At 35.9% G+C, this 20,450-nt stretch overlaps 1 protein-coding gene across 3 annotated transcripts in view; it reads left to right on the forward strand.

Annotated features, from left to right (window-relative positions):
* LOC133651033 (protein POF1B-like) overlaps positions 1-20,450 on the forward strand; it is a 39,282-nt gene that overhangs the window by 1,983 nt on the left and 16,849 nt on the right. For 2 of the 3 annotated variants that reach the window (XM_062048907.1, XM_062048908.1), the window contains exon 2: positions 5,916-6,011. The exons of the other annotated variant lie outside the window; for it this stretch is intronic. In XM_062048907.1, the coding sequence (XP_061904891.1) occupies positions 5,916-6,011 (96 nt within the window). The remainder of the gene's footprint in view (positions 1-5,915; positions 6,012-20,450) is intronic. 3 annotated transcript variants of the gene reach the window in all.

The following is a 20,450-nucleotide window of genomic DNA, read 5'->3' on the forward strand; positions in this document are numbered from 1 at the left end:
TACTGGTACCCTAATGTTGTGGCATAACAAAAAAAAGCCAAACAAATTAATTAATTCTTTGATTTGTTAATTTCTTTGATGCTGACCTAGATTAAGTCTCATGGTATTTGCCATTGTGTATACATAGTGGATACTAGCTAGCATTCACATGGTGAAAGTACATTTGTGTATTAGGGATGTAGCGATATGAACATTTATTTATTTCGGTTATTGTCACCAAAATTATCATGGTAATCATTGCTCAAAAAGTATTCATAAACTCTTATAACCAACTTTTATTTCAAATAAATTAAATACAATAAATAAATAGCCGCACAATATGCTGTCTTGGCAGCATACATGAGTTCTATAATAATATTGTTCTGGCCACTTAAGAGTCATCATATTTTTATGTGAGTGATTAAATATGTATATCTTCTTTGTTTTAATTTGTAAAAGTTTTTTTTTTTTTTTTAAATGAAGGAAAAAAATGTGGGTTGGGTACGTCACGTCCGTTTTTAGTGATGTCACGCAAATTCCCTTCCTGTTATCATATTGATCGATCTCTATGTCTCGGAGAGCACACCTTGTACCGGTAGTCTTAATGTGCACAATTAAATATCTTAGTTGCTCACACAGTATTGTTTAATGTTTATACACTGCAAATAATTTGCCACTTGCCAAGATTTACATTTTTTTTCTAGAAATGTCCCTTACTATTGAGTTATCTTTTGTCATTGACTTTACAGCATAATCTTAATTTTAGCATGGATAATTATATTTTTTCTATTCTAGTTTAACAATTTAAAAATTGGGAAAATAACTATTCAAATACAATATTTTGGATTTCCCCACATATAACATCTTGTTTAAAGATTCTGCAACATTCCGAGGACGCTTAATTTAACAATTGCAAGTTGGATAATGCTTGTTTTCAGGATAAAATAAGTATTTCAATCTTAAAAGTCTTGCTAATTTCGAGATATGTAAATCTTAATTTAGGATGTCTTATCAAGTAAAATTAACTGGCTGCATGGACAGAAAATTTCACTAGTTTTTAATATTCCTTTTCCTAAATTCTAGTATTTTTATCCTATATTTTGTGAACTCTTTTTCGCAGTGTACAAGTTTAGATTGGAGATTGACGTTAGTGTCTCTTGTTTCCATGTTAGCAGGGTTTCACGATAATTTAAAAAAGTAATACAAACTGTGGAAAGTTCTACCGTGGTTTAGCATCACACCGTTTATGAATAGATTCCTATTGTGTATGTAAATAATGTTGATCATATTATAGTAGTTATACTGTCACAGCCTCGCCAAGGAGGCAGTAAGTTCCACTATGGAACTTTTAAATTGTTGCTCCTTTGTACCGTAATGTGGCCGTGTCACAAAAAAAACGTCAAAATTGCTGCGTTAATTCCTTTAATACTCACTGAGATAAAGTCAAACAAGATTCGCCAATACCACACTAAATGTTAGTTTAAACTGTAATATACGATTTAAACTAAATTTGGTTAGACTTTTTAGGTTCCACTTTAATGCAGATGATATTGTGGGTGTTCAGATTGTGAGCGCATGCAAAGTTTAGGTTGGTTGACATTTTGGCTCCGTCTTTGCATGCGTTTTCTGGAGCCATTTCTGGAGCTTCTGTTTTTGTGTCGTGATGTGACGCATGCTTAAAAAGAAAGTATTTGGTGTGCTGTCTGAATGCATGCGTTTCCTAACACGTTGCTTGGACTTGTGGCGACCTATCGTGAGAAATAATCTGTCGTCATGGTGGAAGTTACTAGCAGTGATGTATCGGTCTTACCCGATGGAGTGAATTGAAAAGTCACATGGTGTCCCTCACATTCCAATGAGCTCCTCATGACACATTGAAGGTCCTACACATGCTCCTAGATTGACCTCACTAACTTTTTGGCCTTTCTTACTAAGTGCAACTTCTTCTGCTTTCTGTACTTTTGCTTTAATTTTCTCCTGTCTGACTCTCTAATTGTTGGTGCAGCAAGAATTCCTCACCTGTTTTTGTTCACATTTTGTAAAGCTGCTTTTCATCCCAACAGTTTTCCTCACCCGTTGACGTTTGTTCTTCTGTTTGAGAAACTGAAGTTGTGAGACAGCGAAAGCGCCACACCCCACATTGACTGCCAAGGTTGCACACCTTAAAGTTTAACGACAGAAAAAAACAAACATTCTTTGACTCGGTTGGATCAGCCCATTTTGATTGCCTTGGTCAAAAGTTAGGAGGCTTGGCTAATAAATCTTGTCTAGAAAATACTCAGCTTCAGTGTACACGTCATTAAATTATCAAGTATAAATATAATACATTATTATTATTAAATACAATACATTGTATTTAATTCTATAATTACAGGGAGGATTGGTTAAACAAACAAGCTATTGAAAAATGAATTAAGGTCCCTATGTGTGTATATTATATGTATATATTTTTTAATTAAAAAAAAAATTCTAGTAATATATTGAAGATACATTTAATTTGACTAATATGGACAATATAATACAAACATTAAAATAAATAAAACATGTATATGCAATATTTAAAAAGGTGTTAAATGACAGTAAGATGATAGAACATATTTAAAACATCAATTTTCTACCGCTTGTCCCTTTTTCTGGGTCGCGGGGGGTGCTGGAGCCTATCTCAGCTGCATTCGGGCGGTAAAATATGTGTCTGGATCACCCATTAAATTGAATTAATATATTCAATAATTAGTGATGATAAAAAACATGTACAATCAGAATTATAAAACTATTTAACATATTTTAAAATGTTTTATTACTTTTAAAAAAAAGTATTTAAACGCACAGTATTTTCTAACGTGTTCAATACAGAAAGATATTAGTTATAAAAATTCCAATTAAATTTATTTTGACCACTCATTAAATTGTATTATTATATTTATCACGTTTTACATTTAATCTCAGTGGCCTAGTGGTTAGAGTGTCCGCCCTGAGATCGGTAGGTTGGAGTTCAAATCCCAGCCGAGTCATACCAAAGACTATAAAAATGGGACCCATAACCTCCCTGCTTGGCAAAGGGTTGGAGTTGGGGGTTAAATCCCCAAAATGATTCCCGGGCGCGGTGCCGCTGCTGCCCACTGCTCCCCAAGGGGATGGGACAAATTTCGCCACATCTAGTGTGTGTGTGACAATCATTGGTACTTTAATCTTAATCTTGATACAAATACTTTAACAATGTTTTGTTGGGAATAATGTTACCACTTAAAATTTATTAAAACATTTATTTGGACAGATAATTATTATTTTTTAAAGTATTTAAACGCAAGTATTTTGTAATTTGTTGAATAACTGAAAATATTTTTAAAAATGAAATGTAATTAATTAAATGTATTAATTAATTAAATTTAATTAATTCTAAGTAAATCAATTTTAAGCACTCATCAAATTGTATAAACATATCCAATAATACATTGATTATAAAATTTTTTTAAACTTTTTGTTAGGAATAATATTACTTCCTAAAATATAATAAAATGCATTTATTTAGACACATATGGGATCAAATAATGTCTTAAAAAGTATTGAACAATAAGTGTTTTGTACTGTGTTGAAATTTGAAAAATATTATTTAACAGTTCCAAGTAAATGTATTTGGACCACTCAATAATTGTATTATTTTTAACACATTTAACCCATTGTTTTATAAGGAATATAAATACTACTTAAAATGTATTAAAATGCATTTATTGTAACACGTACTGGCTTAGATAATACAGTATTTTGTAATGTGTTGAATATAGAAAAAATATTAAAATATTAAAATAGAAAATATTATTCATAATAAATTATATTGAAAATAATTCAAAGTAAATATATTTGGACCACTCATTAAATTGTATTAATATATTAAAGACATTAAAAACATTTTTAAAGCAATTGTTTTGTTTAAAAAATGTGCAGTACTTTGCAAGTGTATGAACAAGTACAAACCACAAAAAAAAAGAAAAAAGAAAAATAGCTGGCAGCAATGTTGTTATAGTAACACTGTGCAGGAAAGACAAGTTCTTATTGTGTTCTCTTTAATGCGTTAGGCTTTACAAACCAAATGCAGTTAATTTGCGTCTTGTGCTATTGAACAATCATTGTAACGATTGGAAAGCAAACCTTTGCACAGTACAAAATAGATACTTCCGGTTGTCACGGCATAGAGCAGAGGCTGCCAGGTGAGGCTGTAAAGTTGCTGGGATGGTGCAAAGAAAAATAGTGTAACTAATTCAAGGCGTTTGAGGCCAGTAACATTCTTCACGTTGTTGTGCCGCCACTCTGCCCTGAAAGGCTAATTATGTAACACTGTGTGGAATTTGGCAACGAGTTTGCTTAGTTTAGTGTCTTTCTAGTCTCAAAAAACTTCTGTTTGAAGGCAAAAGCAAAATAAAGCCTACAGGGGAGGTATACACTACAGTCAAAATAATACAAGCTACACAACTGTGGTTGCACTTAATAGTGGAGGAGTATTCTACTGCATCATACTGAGAGATACATTTGATATTTTGGCCTTAAAATAGTTAAATTAGGGTCTTTTCTTGAGCACAAAGGTGCATCAGCCATCATTTAAATGATCAAAACTATTTGTAGTGTATTGGATGACTTTTTAAAATCAATATTATAGCTACACATCAAAATCCAAAGTCAAGAGATGCATAGAAAAATGGAGGTTTGGAGAAAAAAAGCACATCATCAGTTACATGACTTTTACAGAATGTATAGTCAAATAATATAAATGTATTTAAAAATGGAGTGCTGCACTGCTCCATTCTTGAACCTTATTATTCAAGTTATTGCTATTATTAGTTATTGTTTCAAATTTTTTGTACAAAAAAATAAATACAAAATTAAACAAGTAATACTATTTAAAAATAATTAATTTGGATACAAATTTAAATAAAGTTCAACTTGTTATTATTACAGCAAGTGTCACAAACACCTGTCATAAAATAGTGAAAAGCACATTAAAAAAAGTAAAATAGTAAAAAATTTGTTTTTTTTAAAGTAAAATAGAAATACACATTTTTAAAAAAATAAATAAATATGGGACTAAACGGTCCTTTTTTTAAAAAACATTTTTACTATTGTTTTGAATGTATAGGGTCAATCAACTCTTTGTATTAATGAATAAAACATCTTATTAAAATATTTTAACTAAAAACAAAATTAAATAAAACTTAAAAAATATTAAAAGTGAGTCTTCAGACTAAGTCTCTTACATGTTTAGTTGTTTCGGGGCACATGTCACGTTGTCGTCGTAGACACACAAAAGACAGGTTGACTACACTGCTATTGCGACCATTGGATCACATTTTTCGCCAAAGTTCCCGTTAAAAGGAATCATTTCGCACGAAGAATGTAGTTTCTTTAGAAAAAAATGTCATCGCCCACTGGTGGCCCGGCATGCGTTTCACATCGGGATTGCTTTCCCTCACCCCCATCCCCAACCCCTCTTATCGCGATCTTCTTGACAATGCTAAATGTAAACTATGGTCAACCTGCACATCAATGCAGTTCCTATGCCGCTAGACAAAGCTCAAACAAAATCTTGTTGACATGTATGACTTGAGTGTTATTATGACAATGACAATAAAGGAATTGATTGATTGATATAACTTAAAAAAATGCACGTAAAAGCTTTTATTCGGCTGTTTTTGAAATGTGTGACTTACAGGGAGGTCTTCTTTTATAGCGGTTTAGTTTCATCGAGTGCTTGATGGGCCGACAGTAAACACGTTTCCGGCCCATTAATTCAACAAAGCTGATCTAGCCAAACACACAACACTGTCTTCACTCAAACAGGAGAACAAAAATGTCTCAGTGCACTTTTAGCAGATGGGGGAGTTAGTGGAGTCTGCAGCTTTCTATGAATATGCTTCTTTCTTCCCTCTTTTTGTCTGACATCTCAGTGCCTGAGCAGGAACTCATCCTCACTGTTCAGCCTGTCCTCCAGTCCCACCAGGAGCCCCGAGCCCAGTGTGGAGGAGGAAGAGGAGGAGGAGGAGGCAAGACACCCACACACACACACACACACACAAGTTTAGATCCCCATGCAAAAAAGACACCTTTTTAATTGCTGGAAAGATGCGGGAATCTGACGTCTTTGTTTGGTTTACTGCGGGTTTGTGTGGAGAATTAAACACATACTGTTAAAGAAACACTGCATTCTCTTGAAGCTGTCACAGTAAACTGTTGCATTATTATATTTCTAGGCTGGACTTTAAATTATCTCACAAATGCAAATCAAGGAACATTAGCACTCATTTAGATGAGAATGCTTTGTCTATAAGTTACAAGTTGACTTTTTAATGGTCACAATTTATGTTCTGGGTTCCTGCGGGTGCTTGAAATGTTTGAAATTGCTCGAATTTTAATGTCGTGAGCTTTAAAAAGGGCACACATTTTTGGTTGGAGTGCTTTGAATAGGAATTTTCTGAACAACAAGTTCGTTCATTTCAGTGTTTCTCGCACAGTTTTGTTTATTAATGGAATTATGGCACTTTATTCGGGCTGTGTGCAATGCAATACATACACGTTTCTCCTTTTTATTGGATTTTTTATTCAATTATTTTGTCATTGTCAAAGTAATTAACCTGTTTTAGACCTGTCCTTGACCTAACCTGAATGTGGCGGTGATCCTGACTTTTCTCTGTTTTGTGTGATTGTTATTGTCGTTTGATTGCATACACTATACACTAACCGTTCTAGGTACTACAGCCGTTGGCCAAAACCTGACATATTCACAAATTACATAATTATTCATTAATATGTGCTGTCCCTATTTTAAATAAATAACTGAAAATCATGATTAATCAGAAGTATACATTTGAATAATATTTATCAGCCATGTATTGTGCTTGAAAGACTTTAAGATCTGAAAGTACCGTATTTTCCGGGCTATAGAGCGCACCGGTATTTAAGCCGCACCCACTAAGTTCATTAACACGGCAGTAAAACGGCTGATCAAACAAAACAGAAGACATTGTCATGGACCCACTAGCTGCGGAAGCTAGCACTCCAATCAGCTAAACAGACTCAATAACTCCTCGATAACGTCTTGGTGAATTTTCAAAACTGAAACAGTACAAAAATAATGCCATTGTAAGTTAATAATACTAAGACACTTGTAAACGTGTTAGCATATTTGCTAATGCTAACGGCGGTAGCTTCAGTACGTTACGATAGCACGTACAAATATGCATGAAAACACTCCTACCGACATCACACATGGGACGGTGTAGTAGGTCAGAATTGTTTTAGTTATCTTGTAAAACTTACAAACGTTGCTTGGAGTGATGAATGAAAAATCCTTTCAGGCAAAAACGCTATGGACGGATATACTTCCGGTTCGAGGAACAAAACAGGAAGTACATTTTCAACACGCAGCACCTGCAGTGAGCGAATTCGTCCAAAAGATGCCGCCATAGCACAAACAATAACACACCTTTTCAGTGTCTGTCAGTGTTCTGTGAAAACAAATTGTTGAATACAAAACATTATGGCCGTGAGCAAAGATAAATTAGCCGCACCGTTTTATAAGGCCGCAGGGTTCAAAGCGTTGGGACGAAAGTAGCGGCTTTTAGTCTGGAAAATATGATACCATTTTTTTACCTCATGTTTTTGTGGATTTAAGTGAAGCAGAATGCATCAGTATTTGCGGTGTGAATTAAGAAAAAGTGAGGGATATGTTTCCAGATGATGCATGGAATGTTATGAAGCAAAGACTGGACAAAAGTTTGGAGACACTTTTCTTATCCAATGGTATGCCAAAGTGTCTTTTAAATGGTATGTGGATAGAAATACTAAACATTTGCTCAGTTCTTGCCATTTAAGAGTTTGAAGACTATGCTATTGAAAAAAAAAAAGTTTTCAAACCTTTGACTGCCACTGTACTATGAACAATTGTGGGTGGAGTGTTTTACTCGTTTTTAAGTTATTTTGAGGTTTTTAGCATTGCATGTATCAAATGGGATCACTCCCTGTATTCCAGGATTCTTGAATAAAACACTGACAGGAACAAGGAGGTACTCAATGCGGGAGGACTGTGTGTATACAGTACATGTGTGTGTGTGTGTATTTACAGACACACACCCATAAGGTCCAAGCATGTGATTTTGTGAAGCAAGCACTCCACCACACACGGTGTGAGTGAGACAAAGCATTTCAGGGTGTGTGTGTTGAGTTCAAGGCGTGTCCGGCCACTTCCCAGACGTTTTTGCCGTGGGTGGGTACATTCCAAGGAATTTCAACCTGCGCGGTCTCGTATGAGATGGGTGTTGTCAAAACAAAATCAAAGTGATTTTCTGTATAGCAGTTACACATTTTCTTGAAAGTAACCAGGTTGTGAGGGTTTTCCAGTCTGATTACGCCTCCTTAATAGTCTTCAATGTCACATGACCAGATTGATATCCTTTGTGTGTTGGAGATTCTCGGGGAAGTTAGTCAGATGTGTCAGCATCATGCTATCTTGCTTCTAATGTGCAACTTTCTTCAGTCAGCTATTTCCTCTCTAGTTTTATTTCGGTTGATGATTTTTTGTTTGCACATTTTCTATTAAACTTTGATTTACTTAACTGCAGAGAGTACAAGGCTCTATTAAAGGGGAGGGTTTCTATTTTTTATAAAAAATTTTAAACCAATTTTGTTACATTAATAATGGCATTTTTTTCCCCTGTCCGGGGTTGGTTCAATAACATTAAGTGTTGGCTTTATTAAAAACATTTTGAAACATCTACAAATTAAAATAAGTAAACACATAAATAAAAATAATATGGTTCTTGTGAAGCCAGAACAATATTTAATGTTTCCTTTGCCAAGAAAGTATATTGTGTGTCTATTTATGTCAAATACAACTTGGTTAAAACATGTTACTGTGGTTATAAGTACTTTCTGAGTACATTCAACAATATTATGTTGAAAACCGAGAACATTTAGGTCACAATACTTTTATATGGCCATTTTATTTATTATTTTTTTGTATTATTTATTGTCCGCCCTGAGATCGGTAGGTTGTGAGTTCAAACCCCGGCCGAGTCACACCAAAGACTATAAAAAAATGGGACCCATTACCTCCCTGCTTGGCACTCAGCATCAAGGGTTGGAATTGGGGCTTAAATCACCAAAATGATTCCCGGGCGCGGCACCGCTGCTGCCCACTGCTGCCCACTGCTCCCCTCACCTCCCAGGGGGTGAACAAGGGGATGGGTCAAATGCAGAGGACAAATTTCACCACACCTAGTGTGTGTGACAATCATTGGTACTTTAACTTTAACTTTTTTTTAACTTATTTTTCTTGTTTGTTTTATTTAACTTGGATATTTAAAAGTTTAAAATGTTAAAATATACGAGAAATACAAGTTTATTGCATTTGAAAGGGTGTAATTTCATAATTATTACTATCTATTATCAATAAATCAGAGGTTAATTTTGTCTCAAAATAATGTTGACAGTAATATCGTTTATCGGTAATAATTTGAAGGTCGATATATCACCGAGCAACATTTCCCAGACATAATAATGGGACTCAATAATATATAATAATAATAATGCAATATTTTAGTGAGGAATAGGCGTCACTTTGCCGCTTGGCATTGTAATCGAAGCACCCGACGATTAATCATTGATTAATTGGCATATGGGCATCTATTAAAGCAGCGGACACTATTTTACTGTTAAGTTTGTTTTTACAAAAATGTGTATAAACAAAAAACAAAAACATTTTTTTTATTTTTAGAAGCTATCAAATGCTTATTTTTAAAAATCAGATTGATCACACTTTTTAATTAAGATTATTCTTGATTATTCACGGATTATTACTCACTTGCATAATTTTAATTAACCTTAAAAAAAGGGCCCAATCGTAGTCTTTGCACTGGCGTGAGCAATGACCTGATCGCTAAATGTATAACAACCTGCTCTGCCTTTTAGGTAACCATCCACGGTTAAGGTAAAGGAGCATGTACGTTAGAAATAAATTGCATTATTTATCTGCGTATATACATAATAAATGCAATATTTGTTTGTGATTAATCACATTGCGTTAACTCGTTACATTTTACAGTACTCGTTACTTGATATATTTACTTTTACTTAAAGTTCATACTAGTACGCTAGGTGTACTGGACACGATAATGTCATGTGTCATTCATTTAATATTTGTTGTTTTCAACCCTCTGAGCTTCACAACATGGCTGTGTCAGCAACACATGGTGAGGTCAAAGGTCGCTTCAATCAAAACGACCGCAGGGCTGAGTGAGCGGCGCCATAAGTGGTTGTTGGCAGACGTGATTGCCGCAACGGGGACAGAAACCTTTCCCCCTCCTGACGCCGACTCTGCGTTTTTTTTGGAAGATGACAAGCCGCATCTAATGGTTCCCACCCGAGACGTTCGTTCTCACCGCCGCGGTGAATGTGAAGTATTGCGAGCTAATTACAAGATACCTTAGCAGGGCTGTAGCTGTGGTGATGCTGGCGTGTTGAATAAAGGGAACTTTTTGTGTTGACTGTAAGGGTGTAACAAAAAGGAGGTTTTGTCTGTCAAATTTAACACTGATATGTATGATATCAGTATTAGGTGTGATACCAGCATCCTCGCGCTCGATTGTTGCCATAAAAAGTGACCTTTGGCGAGTTTACAAGGCAAGGTGACGTCAGTGGTGTAAATTCAGGAGAAGTTTGCAGATTGCAGGTGAATGTTGTGTAGCGTTTGAAGTGAAAATAGTGGAATGTTACGAGTAGAAGACTCAATAGAAAAAGTGTGTGTGTGTGTCAATGGTGATGTAGGTCAGTGTGTAACCTAAGATGTCATTGAGAAAGCGAGACGAGTCAGTTTACCACACTGCTTCTTTGTGGGAGTCTTTTGTGTAAGTCGTAATTTTGAGGCATTATTTTGTGCAGACTTGATATTTTATAGATTTTTTTATTTTTTTAAATGGAGTTGTCCATTCTCTATTAGTGCTCTGAATGCAGCAACAAACTGTACTGTAATTGCCTTATTTATTGCATGCAGGTAGGGATTAAATTATATGAAAATTTCATATCATAGATAAGGATTGGGAATTGATGCGCTTTTTCCGATCCTGAGTCCACTTTCGATTCAGCTTAATGATTTGGTTCCTTATCGGTTCACTTATCTTATTTGGAAAAAAGAGAACACAAATGTGGATTGGAATCAATTTTGTTTAGTTTAGAGCAGCGGTTTTCAAACTCCACCTCAGAAAATACTCTGCTCTCCAAGTACCACCATAATGACAAACATTAAAAAACAGTAGCGTAGTAGGCCTAAGTATTCATTAAAAAAGCAGAAGTTTATTTAACAAGTATATTTAATATTTTTGGCTACTGTAGCGTTACACAAAGTTTGAGCAGTAACCCTGTGTTTGAATATAGTAAGATAAGACACTACTTTAATCAAGTGTTTCTTTGGTGTACCACTAGTGGCAGACTCGTGTGTAAAAAGAGTATGGCCAAGTCAACAACAGGCGTCATGATTTCTACCTAGGTCGAGAGCGGCTGTGCATACAATTTCCGTCGTTTTGACGTAGGTTTTTCGGACGAAATACACCAAAATAAGACATCTATATGTAGTTCTAAACTTACTCCAGCTCATAAACAATAAAACATGCTTTTATTTTGTGAAGGTATAATTTTGCGGCCGTATTTGACGCACTCTGCTGCTACATTCCTGCAGTGTTTAGTGACCAGCAGGCACTCTAACACGCACCCAAAGGTGCTATAAACCAAAAAAAAAAACATAATACCATAATTTTGCCAAAATCTTCATTAGCTTTGGACTAACAATCACAGAGAAATTGTGACTTTATTGTGAAGTATGTCAACTGTGGTGTATTTTTAATCACTGTACGTATCACTCATGTATTATTATTATAACCGATCTTTCTTTTTTGTAACATGCTAAGTGAATAAGAGTACTTTTGTACTAATTTACCCATATTTCTGCCCAATAACTCAGATATGGTAACACTGGTGAACAGTAGAGAATATGGAGGGATTTTTGGTCCAGAACATATTTAGCTTTTTTCATTGACATATTTCTTGACACTTTCCATCCATCCATCGTCTTCCGCTTATCCGTAGTTGGGTCGCGGGGGCAGCAGCCTAAGCAGAGAAGCCCCAGACTTCCCTCTCCCCACTTCTTCCAAATCCTCCCGAGACATTCCCAGGCCAGCTGGGAGACATAGTCTCTCCACCGTGCTTGACTTTCTCTTCTACTGTTCCTGAATACCATTATTTTTGTTTTACTCAGATTCAAATGTTTTTGTCAAACCATCTCTTTTATTTGTTAATTTCTTCTGTTATTATTTGTATTAGCTTCTGTGTGTTCTCTCCGGACAAGACGCTGTAATCGGTGGCTCTCCAGTGTTGATGGCGAACCTTCACTTTCTATACATGTTTTCTTTCTGTGTTGTTGGGAAAACGATGTAAAATCTTTCCACAATTCTCGCGGGTGGAGCAGCCCCATGCTGCTCAACACAGCATGTATACACATCAAAAAACTAGCGAGGAAGCGTCGCAAACACATACAATCATCTCAAAGTTAATAGCAGTCATGGCGCCCTGTAGTCACGTGAGTGCATTTTGACTAATCATTGAGGAGATCGCCTGAAACCAATTTGGCCGTACTCTCTCTTTACACGACTCTGACTGATGGCAGGGTTTCCCACACATTCATTTATTTGTGGCGGCCCGCCACAAAAGAATTACGTCCGCCACAAATAATTTTTTTTTTTTTTTTTTTTTTGTCCTCTCCATCTTCTCAGGCAAATCATATAGTTGATGTAGATGCCCATATCAGCTGTTCAGATTTACTTTACAAAAGAGAAGTGTAGGATACTTCTCTTGTTGCCTTATTTGTATTTGACTTTATTAAATGTATTTATATTAGAAACACGACATGTGTATATAACAAAGGGTGCAAAGTCTGCAGGCAGTAGGAAACACATGGTTAAGTGTAGGGAGTAAAACTGATGGCAGTCTAAAGTTCAAGATTTTTGGAGCTCTTTGTTCAGTGGATCAGATGTTTGATGAAGCTCTGTGTCTATCTACCACCACTACTGTTTTCTGTTTATTTGTTATTGACTGTGGCAGGACACCTCTGCCTCTGTTTCACTTTATGTTGCTGGTAAATAATATGGTTGTAGTAGTAGGCTAAAGTAAAAATATTTAGTATGCACTAATTAAAGGGGCAGAGCTTTGAGACATTTTAGCTTTTATATTTTATAAGATATATTTTTTGTAAGAACCACAATTAATAAATATATTTCAGTGAATAACTTATTGTTCAAATCTGTATATAAATATGTACATAGTGTTGTAATTATATTGTAAAATGGATGGATGGATGGATGGATGGACGTTTAAAACAAAACTGTTATTATTAATTAGTAAGTATACATTTTTTGAGCCTTTTTAGAGAAAATCAAATCATTGTAGTAAATTATGCAAATTACTCAATGATGTCATGATGACCACGCCCATAGCCACGCCCCCACCACCACAGGTATCTTGGCAGTTTATGGGAAACACTGGATGGTACACGTATCAAATCACTGGTTTAGAGGTAAACCATGCCTTTACTAAGCCTACAGTGAGGTCTTAAGAGGCACATACATAGCATAGAAAAAAACCATTGAAAATAAGTATAAGAAATGAATATTTAAGAAATTTAAGAAAATAAAACATGTGGATCTTACACAAGAATGTGATTATGAAAACCTTGGCTTGAAAATGTGGGGTTTTCAAAAACTGTAAGCCATGATCATCAAAATTACAACAAAAAAAATGGTTTGACATCTCACTTTGCATGTAAGGAGTTTATATCACATATTAGTTTCACATTTGAAGTTGAATTGCTGACATGGATAGACTTTTACACAATATTACAATTTTTCGAGACTACAATTGAACATTCACCGACCGAATAAAGAGTATCGTCTACTGTGGCAAATGGGTGCAAGCTTTTGACCACAAACTTAGTCACTGCTCTGTGAAAATCGTCTAGCGCCTGCAGACGTGAACTGGAGCGAATACTGCTCGCCTCGGAGCCAGGCTGAATCTGTTTCTCGCCATGCTCATCTAAATAAAAAGGTATTCATTTCAATTTAACAGGTAGTAGCGCTAACATGACAGGCGGTGCTGGTTAGTAGGGCTGGGAATCTTTAGGCACCGCATGATTCGATTCGATTCTTGGGGGTAACGGTTTGATTCAGAATCCATTCTCGATTCAAAACGATTCTCGATTCAAAATTAATACTTTTTTATTAACATTGGGTGCCAGTTCTATGATTAACTACATTCCTCCATAAACAGCTGTGATACATTTCTATATTACTCAAAAGAAAACTGGTTTTGTTTAATAAAATTGTACTCAAACATTCAAAAAAGTCAAATACAAATAAGGCAACAAGAGAAGTATCACAAACTTCTCTTTTTTAAAGTACAAACCCCGTTTCCATATGAGTTGGGAAATTGTGTTAGATGTAAATATAAACAGAATACAATGATTTGCAAATCATTTTCAACCCATATTCAGTTGAATATGCTACAAAGACAAAATATTTGATGTTCAAACTGATAAACATTTTTTTTTGTGCAAATAATCATTAACTTTAGAATTTGATGCCAGCAACACGTGACAAAGAAGTTGGGAAAGGTGGCAGTAAATACTGATAAAGTTGAGGAATGCTCATCAAACACTTATTTGGAACATCCCACAGGTGAACAGGCAAATTGGGAACAGGTGGGTGCCATGATTGGGTATAAAAGTAGATTCCATGAAATGCTCAGTCATTCATAAACAAGGATGGGGCGAGGGTCACCTCTTTGTCAACAAATGCGTGAGCAAATTGTTGAACAGTTTAAGAAAAAAACGTTCTCAACCAGCTATTGCAAGGAATTTAGGGATTTCACCATGTACGGACCGTAATATCATCAAAGGGTTCAGAGAATCTGGAGAAATCACTGCACGTAAGCAGCTAAGCCTGTGACCTTCGATCCCTCAGGCTGTACTGCATCAACAAGCGACATCAGTGTGTAAAGGATATCACCACATGGGCTCAGGAACACTTCAGAAACCCACTGTCAGTAACTACAGTTGGTCGCTACATCTGTAAGTGCAAGTTAAAACTCTCCTATGCAAGGCGAAAACCGTTTTTCAACAACACCCAGAAATGCCGTCGGCTTCGCTGGGCCTGAGCTCATCTAAGATGGACTGATACTACGTGGAAAAGTGTTCTGTGGTCATTTTGAGCGTTTAATTGACCCCATCACATTTGTGGGGTCAATTAAACGCTCAAAATGGCCAGAAAAAGAGAACTTTCATCTGAAACTCGACAGTCTATTCTTGTTCTTAGAAATGAAGGCTATTCCACTAAATTGTTTGGGTGACCCCAAACTTTTGAACGGTAGTGTATATATGTATTTTTTTTTTAATTGATTTTTTAAAATCGATTAAGAATCGTTACAAATAAGAATCGCGATTCATTTGAATTTTTTTTTTTTTTTTTTTTAACACCTCTATTAGTTAGCACCTCTTGTATTTTAGATGACGTGCTACCTTAACTGCGGCTGGTATTAGATCGGAGTAGTCCAAAAACGCGACTGTCATTTATAGTTATTGCACGCAGGCATGTTCAAATGTTTTAGCATATTGTTCACATGTCTTCCTTTTGATAAAATAGCAGACTTGCAAATATTACAAGTAGTGCAATCTTTCCGTGTAAAATACAGCCAAATTTTGGAATGTTTCCGCATTCGGAGCGTCATGTCAGACGTCACCATGCACGTTGTGTAATAAAATCATTCCCACCTGCAAGAATCGTTAAGGGATTCGTTTGACAAAATGGCAATTACAAGGAATGGATACACTGTGAACAGGTTCAGAACAAGAACCGGTTTTCGATCCCCATCCCTACTTATGGATATTATGACCAAAATGATACAGTATCGACATGTACAGTAATGTGTTTATACAAGTTTAGATTGTGGTATGTCGTTGCTTAATGGGGAAATACGTTATTGTCTCTTGTAGGGATGTACTGATTACCCTTTTAATGACAAATCGTGGTAAGATTCCTGATTGTTAGTATTACCATTTCAAATTTAAATTATTGTAAAACCGTGTTTTGAAAAATTCAAGGTTACCGTATTTTTCGGATTAGAAATCTCAGTTTTTTTCATAGTTTGGCCGGGGGTGCGACATAGACCCTGGAGCGACTTATGTGTGAAATTATTAACACATTACCGTAAAATATCAAATAGTATTATTTATCTCATTCGCGTAAGAGACGAAGCAAATGTCAGCAATCGTCACACACACGTCAACCAATAAGAATTCGGCGGGGTCGGGTCATGGCAGAAGTGCATTGTGCGTCATGGCAGAAGTGCATTGTGGGTCATGGGATGCTAACTGCTGCTATGTCCGTAGCTATTAAAATGGACCATTTCAACATTGGTGGTAACTTATAAAAACTGAGAAGGGCTGAGCAAAAATGGCACCGAAAAGGAAATCATATACTGCAGATTACAAGCTGGACGTAGTGAAATATGCAGCAGAAAACGGCGATCGAGCAGCAGAAAGAAAGGAAGCGGCGCATACCAGGAGCGACAACGAGGAAGAAGATTTCATCGGATTTAGCGATCAGGAGTGACAGATTGTTGTGTAAACGTATAGCATGTTCTATATGTAATAGTTATTTGAATGACTCTTATATGTTACGTTAACATACCAGGCACGTTCTCAGTTGGTTATTTATGCGTCATATAACATACACTTATTCAGCCTGTTGTTCACTATTCTTTATTTATTTTAAATTGCCTTTCAAATGTCTATTCTTGGTGTTGGATTTTATCAAATACATTTCCCCCAAAAATGTGACTTATACTCGAGTGCAACGTATAAATGTTTTTTTCCTTCTTTATTATGCATTTTCGGCCAGTGCAACGTATACTCCGGAGCGACTTATAATCCGAAAAATACGGTATACTGCTCATTTCTTAGACCATCTGTTAGCACGTTAATTGCTAGCTAGCTTAAAGGCGCTGTTTGCAACATTTACAAAGATACCTAGAGAGCGCTAACTTTCCAATGTATTTTACACAGTATATCCCGTGCTCGTACGGTTTCTTGTACGTAATTACATACGTACGTAACACATGCATAGGCATTAGCTTTAGGAGTTGTTAGCTAATAATAGCAATTTGGATAGCTAGCGTTAGCTGTCATTGAATGTATATTCTATCATAACAACACGACTGAAAATTGTTTGTTGCTTATGTTGGACTGCTTTTGTACGTTTGCACACGCTCCCTGCGCGTATGTTTTGACAAGACCAGGTGAGTGACTGCTGTAAAAGCCAATATTTTTTTTATCCGGGCCGGTAAAATGTTTTACTACATAAAGTTTGTAATTGTGAAAAATATAGACAATTGTCAAACAAATGTTTTCAGTTACACTACTAATGGTAACAAAAGCAGTCGGTGGTGTTCTTTTATATTTTTTTGCTTTGAAAAATTTTACTGGGAAGAAGTTGCAAACAATCCCTTTAAATGCTAACATGACAAAGTATTTTTTGAGCACATTCAACATTACCGTGATAATTTGGCTCACAATAACTATGATATATAATGTTCATATTGTTACGTCATAAATGCCAACATGTACTGTATTCATGCTAGCATTTAAGCTAGTTAGCAAGCCGGTGTCTCCATGTAATGAGCTGTATCACCGGTACGTAAGTGTGGTTATCAATCATGGTTTTACGATCATTCTCATTTAAAACAGTTATAATGACCGTCCGGAGTTTTATAGTTTATTATTGATACCTTTTATTGTTACATCATGCAGACTTGATATGAAGTTGTTCTTTTGTGACTGTTGAAATAGAAGTTGTCATAATCCTTCTGTTAGTTGAGAAATAAGTGGAACGTTTAATTTTCATATTATTTATTGTGTGCCGTCTTTATATTGATTTTGTTTCCCGTGATTTTTATACACAACATTGTCATATTCCTTCTGTTTGTGCTCTGAAGGCAGATATACAAGTGAAATGTCTAATTTTGTGGCCTCCGTGCAAGATTTTTACTGACTCTTACCTGTTCCTCTATATTGATTTTGTTTCCCATGATTTTTATACACAACATTGTCATATTTCTTCTGTTTGTGCTCTGAAGGCAGATATACAAGTGAAATGTCTAATTTTGTGGCCTCCGTGCAAGATTTTTACTGACTCTTACCTGTTCCTCCACCATTTAAGCTCTCAAGGCAAAAAAATACGCGTGAAATGTCAAACCTTGTGGTTTTATTTACTTTTTCCAGTTTTTATATTTTTTATTACTTTCATATTGTTGTCATGTTCCTTCAGTTTGTGCTTAATGTCGAGATATGTGTAATTTGTGGCCTTGTTCATTATGTGCAGTCTTTTTATTTATGTTTATTGCTCCGCTGTTTGTGCTCTGATCGCAGAAATATGCGTGAACTGTCTAATTTTGTGGTCTTGCAATTTTCATGACTTCATTCTGCTGTACTCCTCAGCTCCTTAATAATGTGCTGCACAGCTTTGCACATGTAATTGTGTGTATTTAGTTCAAGAATATGATATAATACAGCAATTTACATAATTTACATAATCTAATGATGACTTAAGGCCCCCTGCTCATAAATGTATAAATATTAACTATTACAATGCGCCTCGTCTCACTATCTAGATGAGAATAGTAGTCTTTTGTCCGTCCTCGACTGTTTTTGGGTCACCTTAACTCACTTTCTGCGCAGGAATGACAGGCATGTTGGAGTCGCTGTTTACCCCCCCCCCCCCCCCCCCCCCCCCCCCCCCGGCGCTGAGGCACACCCGTGTGCTATCTCGCTCGCTTTTTTCTGTTCTTCCCCACCTTGATTGAAGGGACAAATGAAGTATCACGATTTTATCTTGTGACTTTTTGATGGAAGTGCAGTGGTATCTTCCTGATAATCGTTTATGGCACTCATGGTGGATTGACAATGTAATCAAATAACACAACATTTAGGATGTTCTGCTTTGCACACATGGAACTGAAGTACTGCAGGTATCCATGCAGATTTTGTTCCCGCTTTGACAAAACCGTGTGACAAATACTTGCCGGGAATTTTTGCTCTTCCCTCAGGCCCTTGTGGAATCTGGCGCAGCGACTCGGCGCTGGCTATTTGAGAAGGGATGACATCAGCACACAAAGAAGTACAATGGAGCTCCTTAACGACTCTAATGCAGAACAATTTGGAGTTCGAATTACACATCGGTCAATCTTGGGACTCCACGACTTTTTCTTTGACTTGTTGTGATGACAACACAACAAGGCTCACATTGATGGAGCAGAGCATTGTTTCATAACCATCGGTCATGGGCCGCAATCGCCTCGTGAAGGGCCGCCAAAAAGTATCTGTTTTTCAGATGTCGCCGGTATAGGTCGCAGCGGTTGTAATACACTTTCCCACCACTTGTGGCAGCAATGACATCAAAACAACAAAAACGTCATAGAGAAGTTTTTTTTAAAGAGGAACTGCACTTTTTTAAAAATTTTTCCTATCGTTCACGATCATTGTGAGACATGACGACTGATTTTTTTTTAATGCATTCTAACTCGTAAATAAAGGTACATAAAAGTCATCTATTCTGCCCATAAAACCCAATAAACATCCAAAAAGTGCCAATAATACTTCATTTACATTTTGTGACTTGAATATTAACCAAGCATTCGTGATATTGTTATTACAAGCGCTAACTCAGACAGATGAATTATTGCGGCGATGTGATCACAAGCGTGTGTGCCTACGTTTACATCGAGTAGTAAGCTGCTTCCTTACTTCTCTGCTCGTGGAAGTTTATTGTAGATCATAAATCATGCCTCTCACCTGGATAGTAGAAGGATGAGTATGTAATCCGACACACTTGGCAGCCCAGTGTTTCCCACACATTCATTTATTTGTGGCGGCCCGCCACGAAAGAATTACAAATAAAAAAAATTTAAAAAATAAAACATTTTTTTGTTTTTTTGTTGTCCTGTCCAGCTTTTCAGGCAAATCATATAGTTGATGTAGATGCCCATATAGGCTGTTCAGATTTACTTTACAAAAGAGAAGTGTAGGATACTTCTCTTGTTGCCTTATTTGTATTTGACCACTACTGTTTTCTGTTTATTTGTTACTGACTGTGGCAGGACACCTCTGCCTCTGTTTCACTTTATGTTGCTGGTAAATATGGTTGTAGTAGTAGGCTAAGTTAAATTATTCAGTATGCACTAATTAAAGGGGCAGAGCTTTAAGAGACATTTTAGCTTTTATATTTTATAAGATATATTTTTTGTAAGAACCACAATTAATACATATATTTCAGTGAATAACTTATTGTTCAAATCTGTATATAAATATGTACATAAAGTGTTGTAATTATATT

Source organism: Entelurus aequoreus, linkage group LG05 (assembly GCF_033978785.1).
Source record: "Entelurus aequoreus isolate RoL-2023_Sb linkage group LG05, RoL_Eaeq_v1.1, whole genome shotgun sequence".
Classification (NCBI taxonomy): Eukaryota; Metazoa; Chordata; class Actinopteri; order Syngnathiformes; family Syngnathidae; genus Entelurus; species Entelurus aequoreus.